Source organism: Microtus pennsylvanicus, chromosome 4 (assembly GCF_037038515.1).
Source record: "Microtus pennsylvanicus isolate mMicPen1 chromosome 4, mMicPen1.hap1, whole genome shotgun sequence".
Taxonomy (NCBI): Eukaryota; Metazoa; Chordata; class Mammalia; order Rodentia; family Cricetidae; genus Microtus; species Microtus pennsylvanicus.
This window is the reverse complement of record NC_134582.1, coordinates 28,444,976-28,462,784: the sequence shown is the minus strand read 5'-3', so window position 1 is coordinate 28,462,784 and position 17,809 is coordinate 28,444,976. Positions and strand designations below refer to the sequence as shown.

Below are 17,809 nucleotides of genomic sequence, written 5' to 3'. Positions count from 1 at the left end.
CTCATCCTGGAGACCCTTTCTTTCTGCTTACCCGGAGTCTGCCTGCCTATAGGATATCGTAGACTCCTCTGAGCAGGGTCTTAGTTTGGTCTGTAGTGCTATCACTGGATGCTACGATTGGGTCATTTATAAACAGAAGGGATTTATTGAGCTTTCCGTTCCGGAGGTTGGGAAGTTCAAAGTAGGGAGGGTATACCTAGTGAAGGACTTCCTGCTGATGGAGACGCCTTGGTGAGGCAGAGCGAGCTTCCTAACCTTGGTTGTCGCTTATTACCAAGCCTCTAATGCAGCAACTCTTAGTAAAGCCCCACCTTAAAATACCAACAGTGCAGGACTTTGGGGGTTCCATTTCAGCATGAGTTTTGTCTAGTGGGGGGACACACAAATACCAGGCTGTAGAGTATATTCTTTTTTTATCCACAGGGTTCTCTACCCGATCATAATATTGGTTCAGAATCTCTTGCTCTGAATTCCTTAAAACTGACCTATTCTGTGTTTTCTGAGGGCATTTTAATACCCAACTGTGGACTGTAGACCATGGGGTAGTTGGACTTTCTGGAAGCCAGTCTTCTGTGGATGTTATGCAAAGCAACATGTAATAGAATTGCTAAACATCATGTCGCTAGTTAAAAACACAGGGTGGAGCTTTATTTAAATTTAACCTTCGCATAGCTTTTTATTCTAGGTAGGATAAGGTCTAGCATTTCCCAGCCGTAGCAAATATACTCTTAAGAGACATACTGTAATTTCTAACAATGGCATCTCTTTTATTGTCTCAAGATACAAAACAACTTACAAAAGCTGCTTGAGAATGGTGACTGAGTGACCAGATCCTGGGGCCAACATAATACCTCATGTTTTCCCTTGAAGAAGGTGCTTCCCGAGAGAGTCTGTTATGCGCCCCCTGCTGGCCAGAGGCGCAAGAGACTGAGAATCCAGCTGTGTTCGCGCTTGGAGGTCTCCAGCTCAGAAAGGGGGGAAAGGGAATAATTTTGCTTTTGTGCAATAAAAGTTGACCTTGTCTCTGCTGCTGCCTGAAGAAAACAGACCCATCTCGGAAGGTGAGCAAGGTTCTGGAGGATGCCTATAGCGTCAGTAAACCCTGCACTCCATGCTTTTCAGCCCTGCCCAGCCTCCTCTTCGCTCCCTTCATGTCCCAACCAACCTTCAGACCTAAGACTCGATACGGTCCTTTAAAGAATTAGCCATGCGCCTCCAACAAGGCACTGAATAGCTCCAAATGAGCAGACTTGCTTCGAACCTCTATGTTTTTGACTCTATTCCCTCCCCCCCTTTATGTCCAGATTTCTTTCATCTGTGCGTTTCAGTTTCTCAGTCCCGTTTTGTAAGTCTGATAAAGTGAATTAAATGTTCCGTTTGTGTTATGCTGTTTTGTTCCCCGGGTCTAGTACTTAATCGGAGTGACTCTCCCCTACCTCCGATCAGGAATCCTTGAGGTGGGAGACGGAAATACTGAATCAGATTCGCTCTGAAACCAAAACTAATCTTTAAGCCCAAAGTTGTGATCGTGATTTTCTATGCTATGGAAAAGTACTGTTCTTAAGATTGTAGTGGGCTACGGTGGCAGTGTGGAACCAGGATGTCTGTGTTACTCCCTCAACTCCATGGTAATCGAACGCCCTCCTCCTACAATAAAGCAATAAGTGGTGGTTTTGCTAACTTTACTTACAGTATGGGTTGGATTTTTTTTATTAATAATTATTTAGGGTACCGTAAGATCTGTAAGTGTAAACCATTCTCTCTGCAATGCGTTTTATAATCATTTCTGTGAAATGTACTTTGTTTAATCAGATAAGCTAATAAGTGGAGCGGTTACATCCTTTGAACTTGTCAACCCCACTGGGTAACTGTGCCTGGTGCACGGGCTTTTAATAAATACTCATTGGCTAAAACGCTCTACTTAACTGTTTCCTTGGTTTGTAAATTCTTTTACCTAAGGCTTACATCTCCTCGCCTCCACATGATGACTCTCAACTTCATACTATACTCCCCGCCGCCGCCGCCACAGAGGATTTATTTCAAAAATTAAAAAACAAATGGGGGCCTTATAATGGTATCAAGGAAAGAAAATGAACATTGAATTCAGTAGATAAGTGTTTGAATCCTAAGTTTGATTGACATTTTATGAGGTGTTTAGCCTCAGACAGGATAGTTTGCCGTCCTCTTGCCCATTTTACTCATGGAACCGAAATTATCCAAGACCAGAGTGCTTGCGTGGGTATGGTGAAGCTTCAATTGTTGGGCAGTAGTTTCCCTCCTAACAGGTGCCGTGGTTTGCTTTGCTTTGCTTTTTAATTTTATCTGCATGTGTGTATTTGTGCACACGAGCAGGTCAGCAAGAACAGCTTCCGGGAATCAGTTCTCTCTGAAGCACAGCTCCCGGGGACAAACTTAGATCATGTGGCTTGCTCTGTGAATCCACTGTTAAGGGCTCTGCCATCTAGAGATTCATCTTAAAGCAATAACCAGGTAGATAGCAGTTTTGCATTGAAGAATATTTTTTTGAGAAAGGGTCTTATTATGTAGCTCTTGCTGGAACCTGCTATAAACCAAGCTTTTCTTTGACTCACAGGGGTCTACCTACCTCTGCCTTCCAAGTACTGGGTTTGAAGCCACATGTCACACTCAGCCTCCGTCTTGGAAACTTTCTGTAGCAGAACAGGTTTTGTTTTGGTGTGGCTTTGTTTTTTGTTTGTTTGTTTGAGACAGGGTTTCTCTGTGTAACAGACCTGGCTGTCTTGGTACTCACTCTGTAGACCAGACTGGCTTCGAACTCACAGAGAGATCCACCTGCCTCTGCCTCCCGAGTGCTGGGTTTAAAGGAGTGTGCCACCACCGTCCAGTTGAGCAGTTTTTAAGAAAGGTCCATTGTGGAACCTTGTCACCGTTTGCATACCTCCCTGTTAGAGTTCCTGCCATCTCGCCAGCCCAGAATATCTTTTCATGAGCTGCCCTCCCCCCCCCCCCCGTTTTATTACATTTATCTCATGGGAGGGGGCAGCATACATGTGCACGACTCACAGGTGACTGCTTGCAGGAGTCGATTCTCGCCCCGTATGAATCCCAGGAATCTATTCAGGTTATTAGGTTTGGCAGCAATCTCTTTTATCCACTGAGCCATCCTGACAGCCCCTTATGTACTGCTTCTAAGCATGTATCCCGATACTAATGCTGTGGCTAGATTAACTGCTAGAGAGGCTGGCATCGCGCTTGCCGTCCCCTACCACAGCTTCCCTGGGGCTGGGTTTCGAGCATAGGCCGCCCCCTACAGCTTAATACAGCATCTTTGGTAGCCCGGATGTCCAAGCTGTCTTTGTTGTGTCTAGATGCAAAGCCTTTTCAATGGTGTGGGCAGAAAGACCGAAAACTGCCGCGCACCGCGCCCCCGTGTCTGCGCTCTGTGCGCTGGCACCCAGTTCGTGAGCTTCAGGCAAGGGGACTGGAGGTTAAAAATACACAGACAGAGAGACAGCGACACGGGTCATCCTTGAATTCCCCAAGAATGCCCCCTTTATTGTGTTCAAAGGCAGATTATATAGAAATAGCCACACCCCAGCCAAAACCCACCAGAAACCACGCTCCTGCCATCAGGAACTCCTGAAGGTCTCATGCTCAGAGCAGCTGTAGGCACTCAGATCAGGGGATAACAAGAAATTCAGGATCTGGGGTCTCACTGCTCCCAACAGAAAACCACTTTTTCTATTGTGGTTTTTCTTATCTTTTGTATTTCTAACTACTTAATGTAGTCTCTCTCTCCCCCACCCCCATACAGAGAGAGGGGGAGAGAGAGAGAGAGAGAGAGAGAGAGAGAGAGAGAGAGAGAGAGAGAGAGAGAGAATCCACTACACTGATATTTTGTATATTATCCTGACAAATGGGGGATGAAATGGCCCTTGTAGACCTTGTCTGCAGATAAAGCCCCTGTATGAATGGGTCTTTATGAATCACACAACTCTTATCCTTTAGGTCTTTAAGAATCTAGCCAGAAAGCCTCGCTTTGACAATTCTTTCTGGAAGTGGCCTTAATACACTTAAGTATGAGAAAATGCAGCGTGGGGAAGTCTGCATCCATTTGTCCTGCCGTCACTCTGCCTAAGATTTTAAAGATGTGTGTATCTTATTGTGTATGTGAGTTGTTTTGCCTGCGTGTATGAATGTATCTCTTGTACATGCCTGGTGCCGGTGGAGACCAAAGGAGAGCAGCAGATTCCCTGGCAGTGTAGTTACAGGTGATTGTAAACCAGCATGTGGGTGCTGGGAACCAAACACCGGGCCTCTGCAGGAGCCGCAAGTGCTCTTAACCGCTGAGCTGTCTCTCCAGCCCCTTCTACCTGTTTTAAGAATATTATAGACAGAAACATCCCTCCTCCCCTCTCCAGAAAGCTACAGATACTCACTGAGAGTGTTGCTTTGTTAGTTTCTGGCTATCCCTCTGCCACGTGTGCATAAATTAGTGGAGCAACACTGGTTACTTTGTTTCCATCCCCATGTTCCCTGTTACAATGTGGCAGTAGACTGACTAAGCGGATTTGGCCCCAAGCATCTTTAGGCTCCTTCTCTCCTGCATTCTCGGGCTCTGGTCATGTAAAAATCCCTTTGCTCCCCTTGTCCCCTTATTTGAGCATAACATTGAATTCTACGCCTTCCTAGCCATGCATATATGGATCACAACTCCCTCTTCTGTCTGTAGGCACTGCATATATGTGGTATACATACATACATGCAGGCAAACGCTCATACACGTGAAATAAAAATAAATATTTTTAAAATATATGTAAGCTGGGCTGGTGGTGCATATCTTTAGTCCCAGCACTCAGGAGGCAGAGGCAGATAGATCTATGAGAGTTCAAGGCCAGCCTGGTCTACACAGTGAATGAGTTTCAGGGCAGTCAGGGCTACACAGAGAAACCTTGTCTCGAAACAAAGATAGATAGATAGATAGATAGATAGATAGATAGATAGATAGATAGATAGGCAGGCAGACAGATGATAAATAGGCAGACATGTAGGTAGATAGATAAATGATAGATATGTAGGTAGGTAGATAGGTAGATATGCTGGAAGGTAGAAGATAGATATGTAGGTAGGTAGATGATAGATATGTAGGTATGTAGATAGATGATAGGTAAATATATAGATAAATAGATAGTAGAAATAAAAGTTCTGTAACCATTCTAGTACAAATCTGTATCAATATTTTCATTTCTCCTTGGAAAACAACTAAGAATTGAAAGGCTCCATCTCGTGACAAGTGTATGATTAACTTTTTAAGAAATAAGAACTGGACTGAAGAGGTGAGCCCAAAACACATACTGGTTTTTGTTTGTTTGTTTGTTTGTTTCAGAGGACTTGGGTTCAGTAGCCATGTCAGGCAGCTTGCAATCACCTATATACTTCAAGGTGCCCAATGCCTTCTGGCCTTCTCAGGCATCTGTAAACACACACACGCGAAATAAATATTCTTAAAAAATAAAAAAAGAATGAAATGGTAACCTATTATCCTAAATATGCATTTCCATCATCAGTGTATAAACTCATCCAATCTTCACCCACACAAAATATGCAGTCTTTAGTGTGTTAAGTCCAGTCACGTAATCCCTTCCTGTGCTCAGATGGCGCCCTGTGACCAGAATCCTCTTAGCACGCTTGGTCAGAGAAGTGCATGCTTTTCGGGTCAGCATATACAGCCTTTTGATTCTTGGGAAACCTAAAGGCTACGTCAGTGGTGATTCATACCCTTTTGTGCCTCAGTGGGCAGGGCAGGATGCTGATGCTGCCCTCCAGCTCCACTTCCTCCAAACCCACACCATGGAACTAAGGTCTTCCTTTTGCCCAGATGGATTTGTGCTTTTGAGGCAGAGTCGCATGTGGCTCAGGCTGGCTTCAAGCCTGATATTTTGCCAAAGATGACGTCAACTGCCTGATTTTCCTGCTTCTACCTCTCGAGTGCTGGGTTACTCCCACATCCAGATCTACAGTGTTGGGAGTACTAGACAGGTCCTCTACCAACTGAGCTACGTCCCTAGATCCTACATGGATTTCTGAACGGGGTTTCTTTAATTGCATTTTATTTATTTCATGTGCATGTCTCTGTGTGAAGCTTTTAAATTATATTTATTTAGTATATGCCTTTGTGTGTGCGTGCATGTTCATGCATGCATGTGTGTGGGTGTATGTGTGTAGCGTGTAGACACACATATGCCCAGGCAAGTGTATGGAGGTCAGAGAACCACCATGTGAGAGTCATTTCTCTCCTTACACTGTGTAGCATATGAGTGCCCCAGATTAAACTCAAGTCAGGTCATCGGCTATGGCTGCAGGTACTTTTACCTGATGAACTATCTCCCCAGCCCCTTGAATGAAGATTTTTAGGTAAATGACAGTGTATATAAATATTTCAAGAGGCTTGAGACTCTCAAGTACTCACCTTTCCATATCAGTGCTTCAATATCAGCAATAGTCATTCATTTAAAAACAGTCCATTCAGCAAGTAGTTGCTTTACAGCATGAGGACCTAATATTTCCACAAAAATCCAGGCACAGCGGCATATGCCTATAATCCTGGCACTGGAGAGGCATAAGTAGGGGATCCTTGATGCCTGCTAGCTAGCCAATCTAGCTGAATCAGTGAGCTCCAGACTCAGTGAGAGAGTCCATCTCGATAATGAGGATGACACTCAATGCTGACCCCCAGCCTCTGCACACATATACATATACACCTGCTCACACACACAAACACATGTTACTCATGAACATATACAAAAAAATAACAAATCATATGAAAGCGAGTTTCTAAAATAATTTGGTAGTCATTTGGGACAAGTCACATTAAAAAACTAAATTTCTCCTTCCCGGGGAGCCCACGTAATAGCCGGTGGGAATCCCACCTCTACATCCATCATGGCCTCCAGAAGGAAGGTCTCAGGAATATTCCCTCCCCTGGTTTAGTCAGAGAAGGGAAGAACATGGCTGGAGAGCTGGATCTTCCCACTTGGGCACGGGAAGAGTTCAGTGTCCCGAATTCTGTCTAATGAAGAGGTGATATAAAAGAAGGAACAATGCTGAGAACTTCAAAGCTACGCCCTGGCACCAAACTTCTCTCTGATGAAGATCTGGAGAAGCAGGATGTACTTTTTCCCCTGAGAGCCATGACTGAGAAGCTCTCAGCTTTCCTCTTGGTTCTCCTCCAGGTAAATATTTCCACATGGCCACACCTCCTATGAAAGGAGTTGCATAAAACCAGATACATGGTCTTCCTGGAAAAATACAAGGTTTTCTGTTTCTAAGTCAATGTTGTTGTTTTTTTTTTTAATCTTTTGTCCTGGCACCTTCAGGCTTTCTATATATGGGCCACTTCCTAACATTTGGATAAACTTTCATGAATCAGACCATGACATTTATAAAGGACAAGTGATTCCACCCCCACCCTCTGCTTCCGGCTTCATAAACAGTACCGGAGGGCTGGAGAGATGGCTCAGTGGTTAAGAACACTGGCTGCTCTTTCAGAGGACCTGGATTTGATTCCCAGCACCCACGTAGCTGTTCACAACCATCTGTGACTCCAGTACCAGGAAATCTGATGCCTTCTTCTGGCCTCCTTGAGTAACAGGCATGCACACACACACAGACATATGCCGAGCAAAACACCCATAACACGTGAAAATTAAAATTAAAAATTAAATTAAATAAACAGTGCCAGAGCTAGCAAAGGTGACCAGAGAGCCAGGACCAGCTGATGGGGCTAACACTAGACTGACCTTTCTGCTTCCTTGCAAGTCTGGAAGCTCCTTGTATAAATGTTTGTCCTCCTGTGTATCCGTACTGTTAAATCCTTGCTATAAGGAAATGCAGGACCTCGAGCTTTGATTTCTTTCCTGTGCCAGAACAAAGAACCCGAGAGAACAGCTTACATAAGGACGATCGTTTTGGCTCACCATCTCACGGGTCCAGGCCATGGCTTCCTGGACCCACACACTTAGACAGAGCATCATGGTGCTAAGAGAATATGCTGGAGGCTGTTCACCACATGGCCAAGAGAGAAATGACTGTCAGCCAGGTAAAACCTTCAAAGGCATATGAACAACATCTAGGAATGTGTACAACCTCTGCCAGCTGAGTCTGTAGGGAACATTAAATGACGTATCCTGTGAATTTGGTTTTCATGAACTATATAGTATCTCCCAAATACTCCTTCAATCACTGTTTGATAATTATCATTTTTTAATTCTTTTCAGTGTTGGGTACCAGTCATAAACATAGTACCTACAGTGGTTTGGATGAGAATGGCCCCATAGGCTCATATGTTTGAATGCTCAGTCCATGGTTGGGAAGGATTAGGAAGTAAAGCCTTATTGGAGGAGGTATGTCACTGGGGGTGGGTTTTGAAGTTTCAAAAGTCTCTCTCCCACGGAGAATGGGAGACCGCGGAGGGTGGGAGACAGACAGATACGCCATACAGAGAGAGCTTGGGTATGGAGAGTTTATTTAGCGGATATTGGGAGGGTGAGGGAAAGTAGGGAGTGTGGGGGCAGAGAGAGAAAGGAAGAAAGAATGGAGACCAGCTTGCCTGCGTGGGATTGGGAGTGGGAGCTTGTCTCTTAAAGGTACAGGGTACCCAGGTAAAAGGGCAGCCAGCATAATTATAATAAAATCTCACATTCACTGCAAGGGGGACAATGACACAGTTCTGAAGACTTGAAGAAGATTCTACAAGACAATGAGCATGGTGATATGGTAATACAGGTTCGAACAAACCTCAGGCTGCTGTTGCTGCTGCATAGTGGAATTGAGGCCAACTTCACCTGCTAGAATGTTCCACACTAGCTCCTCTTCAAGAGCATTTCTTGCCCAGCAATAGCACACACCTTTAATCCCAGAGTTTGGGAAGGCAGAGGTGGGTGGATCTCTATGAGTTTGAGGCTAGCCTGGTCTACACTGAGAGTCCCAGTTCGGGCTACAGAGTGAGACGCAGGCACACAAAAAGAACTGAAGCCAGCGGCCGCATAATTCAACCTTCACTCATTGAGTCCCCTCATCAGCTCTAGATTTTTCCCCTTATAATCACTTAATAAAACAACTGCCAAGTGTAATAATCCCAAACCTTAGCCCCGATTTTGCACAGAATGGTAAGGCCACCACCACAGGTACACACAAATGCACACACGTACACAGATGCACACACAGACGTGTCTCAAAGCTACACTAGGCTCATAGGACAGAAGCCGAAGCCAGAGGGACAACCTAGATCTTGGATGTAACCAGGTGAGTGAGTGGGGACTTCCAACCTGGCTTGAGTTGAAAGCCAAGCTTTCCACAGATTAAGTGGGAGAAAGGGTGAGGTCTCATTCCTCACTCTCAATCAAGCAAAGCCCTCCAGTAAACCAACCTGAAAATAGTTTATCTCCTCTAAGATTTCTGCAAACTCTGGGGAGTGACACACTGTGAGTTAATCGGCCCACGGTTTATTTTGTTTTCGGTAACAACCTGCCACTAAACTATGCCAAACTTGTCTCTCAAAACATTGCGGTGGCTTTTGTTTATTTGGGTTTTTTTTTCTCTTGATCCTATGGAATCTGACTTGGCAGGTTTGCTGCTGGGACTCTCAATATGGAAGCAGTAGCCCACATCCCAGCACTGACTGGCACATTCTGTACCCCTGAGGTCATTCAGGGGTCAGCTGGAAACTTTGACCAAAGCAGTGAGGTGAGGCTGAGCAAGCACCATCCACATCTCTGATCTACCTGGGAAGTGAGGCTAAGCAAGTCCCACACATTTCCCCATCTACCATGGGCGACACATTCACACCAGTGTGCGGAAGACTCAACTACTGTTCTGTGTAAACAAGAAGTTACAGGCAACTGTACCTGGAACATGAGTATTCCATCTCAAGGACTTGTGCTCACTGACTGAAGTTACAAGCATCTGCTCACTGTCATAGCCGACAAGGGAAAACCTGACACTATTTTGATTCTCTCAAAAAAAAAAAACATGCACATGCCCTGTGTGATGCACTCCCTTAATCCCAACACTCAGGAAGCAGAGGCAGGAGACTATCTCAGTTCAAGGGTAGTCTGATCCACAGAATGAGTTCCAGGATAGCAAGGACTACAGAGTGAAACCCTCTCACGAAAAACCAAAATGTGTGTGTGTATACATACCTACACACATAGTGTGTGTGTGTGTGTGTGTGTGTGTGTGTGTGTACTGAAATCTCAAACAGGTGCACCCAGTCAAGAACTCACTATGTAAATCAGGCTGACTCAAACTCACAGAGATCCTCCTGCCTCTACCTTCCAAGTTCTACTGTTAAAGGTATGCGTCACCACTACCCGGCTTGTATTTGGGTATTTTGTCTGCATGCATGAACACCAAAAGAGGCTATTGGATCCCATGGGACTACAGTCAACTGGGACTCGAGTCAGACAGTTGTGAGGCACCATTCAGGTGCTGGGAATTGAACTCAGGACCTGTGGAAGAACAGTCAATGCTCTTAGCTGCTGAGCCATCTCTCCAGCCCCCATAATCATGTTTTTAACTTAAAAGATAGAAACCCACAATTACAAACATCATGTTTCTCTTTGGGGCTTATCCCATGGAAGCGGGTGATCTGTGTGGCTAACAGAAGTGTGCTGGTGTTATGCCCAAATCCACGAAGCCCCCCAAAAAGCCAACAAGGAGACTGAGTCCTGTATGTAAAAGCAAAGAGCCTTTATTTTTTTTACAATTTTATTTCTTTATTTATTTATTAAAGATTTCTGTCTCTTCCCCGCCACCGCCTCCCATTTCCCTCTCCCTCCCCCAATCACCTCCCCCTCTCTCAGCAGCCTGAAGAGCAGTCAGGGTTCCCTGCCCTGAGGGGAGTCCAAGGACCTCCCACTTCCTTCCAGGTCTAGTAAGGTGAGCATCCAAACTGCCTAGGCTTCCCCAAAGCCAGTACACGCAGTAGGATCAAAAACCCATTGCCATTGTTCTTGAGTTCTCAGTAGTCCTCATTGTCCGCTATGTTCAGTGAGTCCGGTTTTATCCCAGGCTTTTTCAGACCCAGGCCAGCTGGCCTTGGTGAGTTCCCAATAGAACATCCCCATTGTCTCAGTGTGTGGGTGCACCCCTCGTGGTCCTGAGTTCCTTGCTCGTGCTCTCTCTCCTTCTCAAAGAGCCTTTATTTTATCCAAGTTTGCAAACTCAGTCTCTCCGCACATCCAATGTATTGGAATAAACGGAAATCAATCAGAGTTGAGTTTTTATAGTAGTAAAGGTGGGGGTGAGGGTTTTTGAGGTTCAAGACCCCTGATTTGCTGATATTTGTCTAGGGGTGTCCTGGTGAGTCTGTGCTGGCAGGTGGTCCTATCTACAGCGGTTGGATGTTAGGCATTTCCTTTAGATGGTCTGTTCTTGGGTGGTGCTTGGGTAATCTCAGTTTGTGGTCCTTCCTGCAACCAGGTATTGCTTCAGGGTAAACTACTGAGACTCAGGCCCCCATTAAACTCAGTGTGGCTGAGTCCTACACTGGGAGGTGATAATGGTTGGAAGTAAAGAACTTCCTTTGGATGGTCTGCTCATATTTAGCTTATCATGGCTGCTCCTACACTGGAACATAAGGAAGTTGATGAAAACTGGGCCGTGAGCTCGGCACTTGTCTGCTGACTGGAAACTTCCAGAATGAGCCCTAGAATCTAGGAAGCTCCCACATGGCACTGAACAACAGCGACACCTACAGGTCAACACCATAATGACGCCCGAGACTCTCCCACGCTCGGCCACATAGAATCCAGTTTACAATTACTGAAATCATCTCACGTAGGAATAAATTTAAAAGTTAAGACGTCGAGCTGGGCATGGTGGCACTCACCTGTAATCCCAGGAATCGGGGGATGGGAGGGGTAGAAGCCAGCTTTCACTAGAGTGTGAGGCCCACCTGGGCTACAAAACAACAAAACCACTGGACCACTGGTGGTAACACACGCCTCTAATTCCAGACCTCGGGAGGCAGAGGCAGGTAATCTCTGTGAGTTCGAGGCCAGTCTTGTCTACACAGTTCCAGGATAGGCTCCAAGGCTACACAGAGAAACCCTGTCTCGGAAAGCCAAAAACAAACAAAACCCTACAAAACTACACACATTTTCAAGGAGCCTTAAAAACTGGAATAGATCAAGATACATGTATGCAAGTTTTTAAAAACCCAAGTCTTCCTAGTTCTTCTTAATGTATAAGACATCTGCACGCCCAAGTTTAGTAATTCACCGTCACCACGGCCAATGACAACCTACATGTGCAGATGAAATATGGTGCATATGCACAATGGAAAATATCAGTCAGCCATTAACGATGGGTAGAATTCTGTTATCAACATCGATGAAACTTAAAATTTGGTGAAATAATCCAGGCACCAAAATAATCTCACTCCTACAGAAACAAAAAAAAATTAATCTTGAAATTAGAAAGGTTTTTTGTTGTTGTTGTTTTTGTTTTTCAAAACAGGGTTTCTCTGTGGCTTTGGAGCCTGTCCTGGAACTTGCTCTATAGACCAGGCTGGCCTCAAATTCACAGCGATCTGCCTGCCTGGGCCTCCCGAGTACTGGGATTAAAGGCGTGTGCCACTACCGTCCAGCCAGATGGGTGATTTTTAAGAGACTAGGGAGAGCAGGAGGAGGGACATCTAAAGCAGTGGTTCCCAACCTATGGGTCATGACCTCTTTCGGCAAACCTCTACCTTCATAAATACCTACATTGTGATTTATAACAGTAGCAAAACTATAATTATGAAGTAACAATGAAAATAATTGTATGTTCGGGGGTCAGCGCAACATGAGGAACTGTATCAAGAAGCCACAGCACTAGGAAGGTTAAAAACGACTTCTCTAGAGAAAGGTAGGCTGTTGTTGCTGCTGGCTACTAAGTTACAGCTTGAACAAGCTCATGTGACTACACACAGCAGGAATGTACTGTGAATTTCATTTATTTTATGTGCACTGATGTATATATTTCTGGATGAGGGTGTTGGATCCCCTGGAACTGGAGGTAGAGACGGCTCTGAAGTGCCACGTGAGTGCTGGGTATTGAGCCTGGGTCCTCTGGAAGAACAGTCAGTGCTGAGCCATCTCTCCAGTTCCTGTACTATGTATTTCAAAAATCTAAAAGAAAGGACTTTAGTATGTTCAACATGAAGAAGTGATATTTGAGATGTTTGCCCTGATTCAAGCAATAAGCAAAGCATTCATGTAGCAAATAGCATATGCACAATTTAAAAAAAAAAAAAACTCTCTGGGGGGCTGGAAAGATGGCTCAGAGATTAAGAGCACTGACTGCTCTTCCAGAGGTCCTGAGTTCAATTACCAGCAACTACATGGTGGCTCACAGCCACCTGTAATGAGATCTGGTGCCCTCTGGCCTGCAAGCATACAGATAAGACAGAACACTGTATACATAATAAATAAATAATCTTAAAAAAAAACTTTCTGGAGGCTGGAGAGATGGCTCAGAGGTTAAGAGCACTGGCTGCTCTTCCAGAGGTCCGGAGTTCAATTCTCAGCAACCTCATGGTGGCTTATTTTTCAATTATAAGATCTAGTGCCCTCTTCTGGCATGCAGCCATACATGCAGGCAGAATATTATATACATAATAAATAAATCTTAAAAACAATAAAACAAACCAAAGAAGTTTCTGTATATTAAAAATAAATCTAAGAAGAGAGAGAATAATAAAAAGAAAAATAAATAAAACTAAGAAGCCAGGCGTGGTGGCACATGCTGTTAATACTCCAGAGCTAGGGGAGTCGTGGCAGTTGGATCTCTGAGTTTGAGGCCAGCCTGGCCTACAAAACGAAAGACCCTGTCTTGAAAAATGACAATTAATTAACTAATTAAATCTATGAGTTTGGAGAGATTGGGTAGCAGTTAAGAATAGCTGTTGTTCACCCTTTGGGTGTCAGTGTGGCGATTTCTCAGAAAAGTAGGAAAGAATCTTTCTCAAGACCCAGTAATACCACTTTTGGGTATATATCCAAAGGATGCTCAATCGTGCCACAAGGACATGTGCTCAACTATGTTCATAGCAGCTTTGTTTGTTATAGCCAGAACCTGGAAACCTAAATGCCCCTCGACCAAAGAATTGGATAAGGAAAGGGAGTCCTACACAACAGAAAAAAATAACGACATCTTGAATTTTGCAGGAAAATGGATGGAGCTAGATAACATTATTTTGAGTGAGGTAACCCAGACACAGAAAGACAATTATCACATGTACTCACTCATAGGTGGTTTTTAAACATAAAGCAAAGAAAACCAGCCTACAGAACACAATCCCAGAGAACTTAGACAACAGTGAGGACCCTCAGAGAGACATACATAGATCTAATCTACATGGGTAGTAGAAAAAGACAAGATCTCCTGAGTATTGGGAGCATGGGGACCATGGGAGAAGGTTGAAGGGGAGGAAGAAGGGAGGGGAGCAGAGAAAAATGTAGAGCTCAATAAAATCAATAATAATAGAAAAGAAATCCCCATTGTTTTTGCAGAGGACCCATGTGGGTGCTTTGATCTGAAGTACCCACATGAAAGGTCACAAACATTCCTAACTCAGGTCCAGGGAACCGAACACCCTCTTCTCACCTCCTTGGGCATGAGGTAGGCACATGGTGCAGGGAAATAAATGCATGGAACACTCAGAAACAGAAAATTAAAAAGACTCAGTAAACCTGGCGGTCAGTCGCTCAGGTTTGGGAAAGAGAATACAGCCGCTGGCTTCTGTGGCGACACTCTCTCTCTCACCCCTCCTAAAATTTTACTTTCTACCCTGATTCTTAAAAATTCTCTCTTTAAAAGAAAGCAGAGAAAGGGGGTGGAAAGGTGAGGCGATTCGGTGATTAAGAGCACTGGCTGTCCTTCCAGAGGACCTGGGTTCAATTCCCAGCACCCACATGGCAGCTTACAACTGCCTGTTAACTACTTTGGGGAATCTGACATCAACAGACATACATGCAGACAAAATACCAAAGCACATAAATCATTTAAAAAAAAAAGTAGAGGAAGACTTCTGACTTGATTCTCTAAATTTGGTAAACAGTGTATTAATAGTTTTGACTCTATACAAGTTAAAGGGACTAGGAATGTAGCTCTGTAGGGAGATTGCTTGCCACTCAAGGCCTGGGTTTCCAACTCCAGCACTGCATTAAATCGGCATGGTAATGTACACCTGTAATTCCAGCACTGGAGAGGCAGTATGATCAGGAACTCAAGGTCATTGTCAGCTACAGAGTGAGTCCCAGGCCAGCCTGGACCCTGCATTTCAGGGTAGAGGGTGAGGGGCTAAAATAGGAGTGGACAGATGGCTTAGTATCTTCCAGAGGATCCAGGTTCAATTTCTAGCACCCACACATCAGCTTACAATAACTCCAGTCCCAGGAATCCAACACTCTTCAGGTGGGTGCAGACATACATCTAAGCAAAACACCCAAACACATAAAAACATGTTAACAGGCAGGAAGATGGCCCAGCAGGGAAGGCACTTGACACACAAGCACGCAGGACTGAGTCTGGAGCCCCAACACTCACAGGGACACCTGGAGGGCGTGGCCCTGCCTGTCATTCCAGGAGCTCATGAGGATTGCAGACAGGATTCCCGTTGGCTACACAGACTAGATGAAGCAGCCTCTGTGTAAGGTGGAGAATCATCATCCATGTACCTGCACACACGCACGCACACACAAGTAAGTAATCTTTATTTCTTAAACCAGTAAAAAGAAGTACAGAGAACAACTTAAAAGTTAAAGTTTTAATAAAAACATTATGACAACAAACCGAGTCCTCATGCTAGAAATACATAAAAATTAGGAACTTCCAAAGGAACCTCTGAATCAGTTTTTAGTTCCCCATCAAGGTACCTTCTGCACATGCCACTGTCATGTGTGGCCATGTGTGGCCACACCATCATACATAGCTCCTTAAATGTTTAACTGAAGTGTAAGATTGTTTTGTGTTTGAGCAAAATGAGTGAGTACTGGTCAGGCACAATGGTAGACTTCTAAACCCAGCACTCGGGAGGCAGAGGCAGGTGGATCTCTAGGGTCAAGGCCACCCAGAGTTAAAGTACTACTCCTGACTGCATTTTTGTTTTTTGTTCATCGTGACGTGATATCTTGTCTGAAGGATGGCCTAGAACTCATGATCCTCGTCTCTGCCTCTTGAATGCTAAGATTCCAGGTGTGTACCTGGTGTGGGAACTACATTCCAAGTTCCTGATTCTCCAACTTCATTCTCTTGCTTTAAACAATCAAGGCAGTGACACACACGTATAATCTCAACTATTGAGATTCCTGGATGGAAAAAAAAAAGCCTGCCTCAAGAAGAGTTCTAATGCAGGCAGTAGAAACTGGCCAGCTCACCGCATTCTGTGTGCTATGAAAAAGGGCAATTTGTCCTCATGGCCACAGCAGTGATTTAGAGTCCACCCCCAAATCTTAGCAAGCCATGTCAGTTTCCTAGTAATTTGGGGTACTGTTAAATTTTCCTCAAGAAACGAACTGTCTTTTCCCCCAGCCTCACTCCTGCCAACACCCTCTCAGTTGCGCCATCACTGGTATTTAGCTTGGCTCATATCCAGGGATGGCAAGGACCTGCCACTCAGTGCTACCCACCGGTGAAAACAGAGCAGTGTGAACACCAATTTGAATCTGGTTAGCGTGCCACTGCAATCAAATCAGTCCCCCAATTCTTTATGATTGTCCATGATGCCTCAAGTTACCTGCAGAAGCCCCAGTCTCCAGCGGCTTCGGCGTGGGCTCAGTGTGACAGGAGTAGGCACAGCGGTGGCTGACACCCGAGGACAGAGGGACAGTACCACAGGACAGGTCCACTGGGCCTGCACAGCCTCCCAGTGAGACCTCAGGAGCTCAGCGGTGACCTTTCCGAAGGGCGCCATGAGCTCTGAGACTGAGAAGAAACCCGTGAGCAGTTGTCCCAGCCTGTGGCTCTGGCATACGCTCTGAGGTCACTTAGGGCATCCAGGTGTGTGCTTTCATGAGTGACTTCAGTCCCAGAGTTCCCAGCAGGTGACAAGTTCTGGGACAAGAATGAAGGTCTATCTAACCCTACTCTTTTCTGTTTGACAGTCATGAGCAGGAGTCATAAGTAGGTGAACATTCTTTGCCATTAGAACATTTTTTTTGTTGTTGCTTTAGAGCTAGGACTCGAACCCTGAACTTCACACATGCTAGGCCACCATTCACAACTGACCTAAATCACTCACCTCGCCCAAAAATGACCCACTGTCATTTCAAACACTGAAAGTCATATACCTGAACCTGTGCTGTGGTCCCCAACAAGTGAGGGTGCCTCACCCCTTCAATCCCATGGCAGAGGAGAGGACTATGCCACTACTCAGAAGACAGCCTTCATCTCGGGGACTGATTAGACACTACTCAGATCTGTGGTCCCCAGCATGTAAGGGTACCTCATCCCTTCAATCCCTGCCAGAGGAGGGGACCATGAGGACTCAACACTACTCAGAAGACAGCCTTCATCATTCTACACAAAGACTCTTCTTCTGGGCTGGAGAGATGGCTCAGAGGTTAAGAGCACTCACTGGCTGTTCTTCCAGAGGTCCCGAGTTCAGTAACCACGTGGTGGCTCACAAACATCTGTAATGAGATCTGGTGTTCCCTTCTGTCATGCAGACAAACACTCTTCTTCCTCTCTAATCCGTTTTCCATGCCCCCAATCTCCGGAGATTGCATGTACTTAACTAACTGTAATAAAAAATGGTAACTAATGACACAAATTCACCAAACCCATC

General features: G+C 45.0%; 1 protein-coding gene across 2 annotated transcripts in view; it reads left to right on the top strand.

Moving 5' to 3' along the window:
* Gramd2b (GRAM domain containing 2B) overlaps positions 1–1,913 on the top strand; it is a 90,483-nt gene extending 88,570 nt beyond the window's left edge. For both annotated transcript variants that reach the window (XM_075968638.1, XM_075968639.1), the window contains exon 14: positions 781–1,913. In XM_075968638.1, the coding sequence (XP_075824753.1) occupies positions 781–822 (42 nt within the window). In that variant the 3' untranslated portion in view covers positions 823–1,913. The remainder of the gene's footprint in view (positions 1–780) is intronic.
* Positions 1,914–17,809: the final 15,896 nt, after the last annotated feature.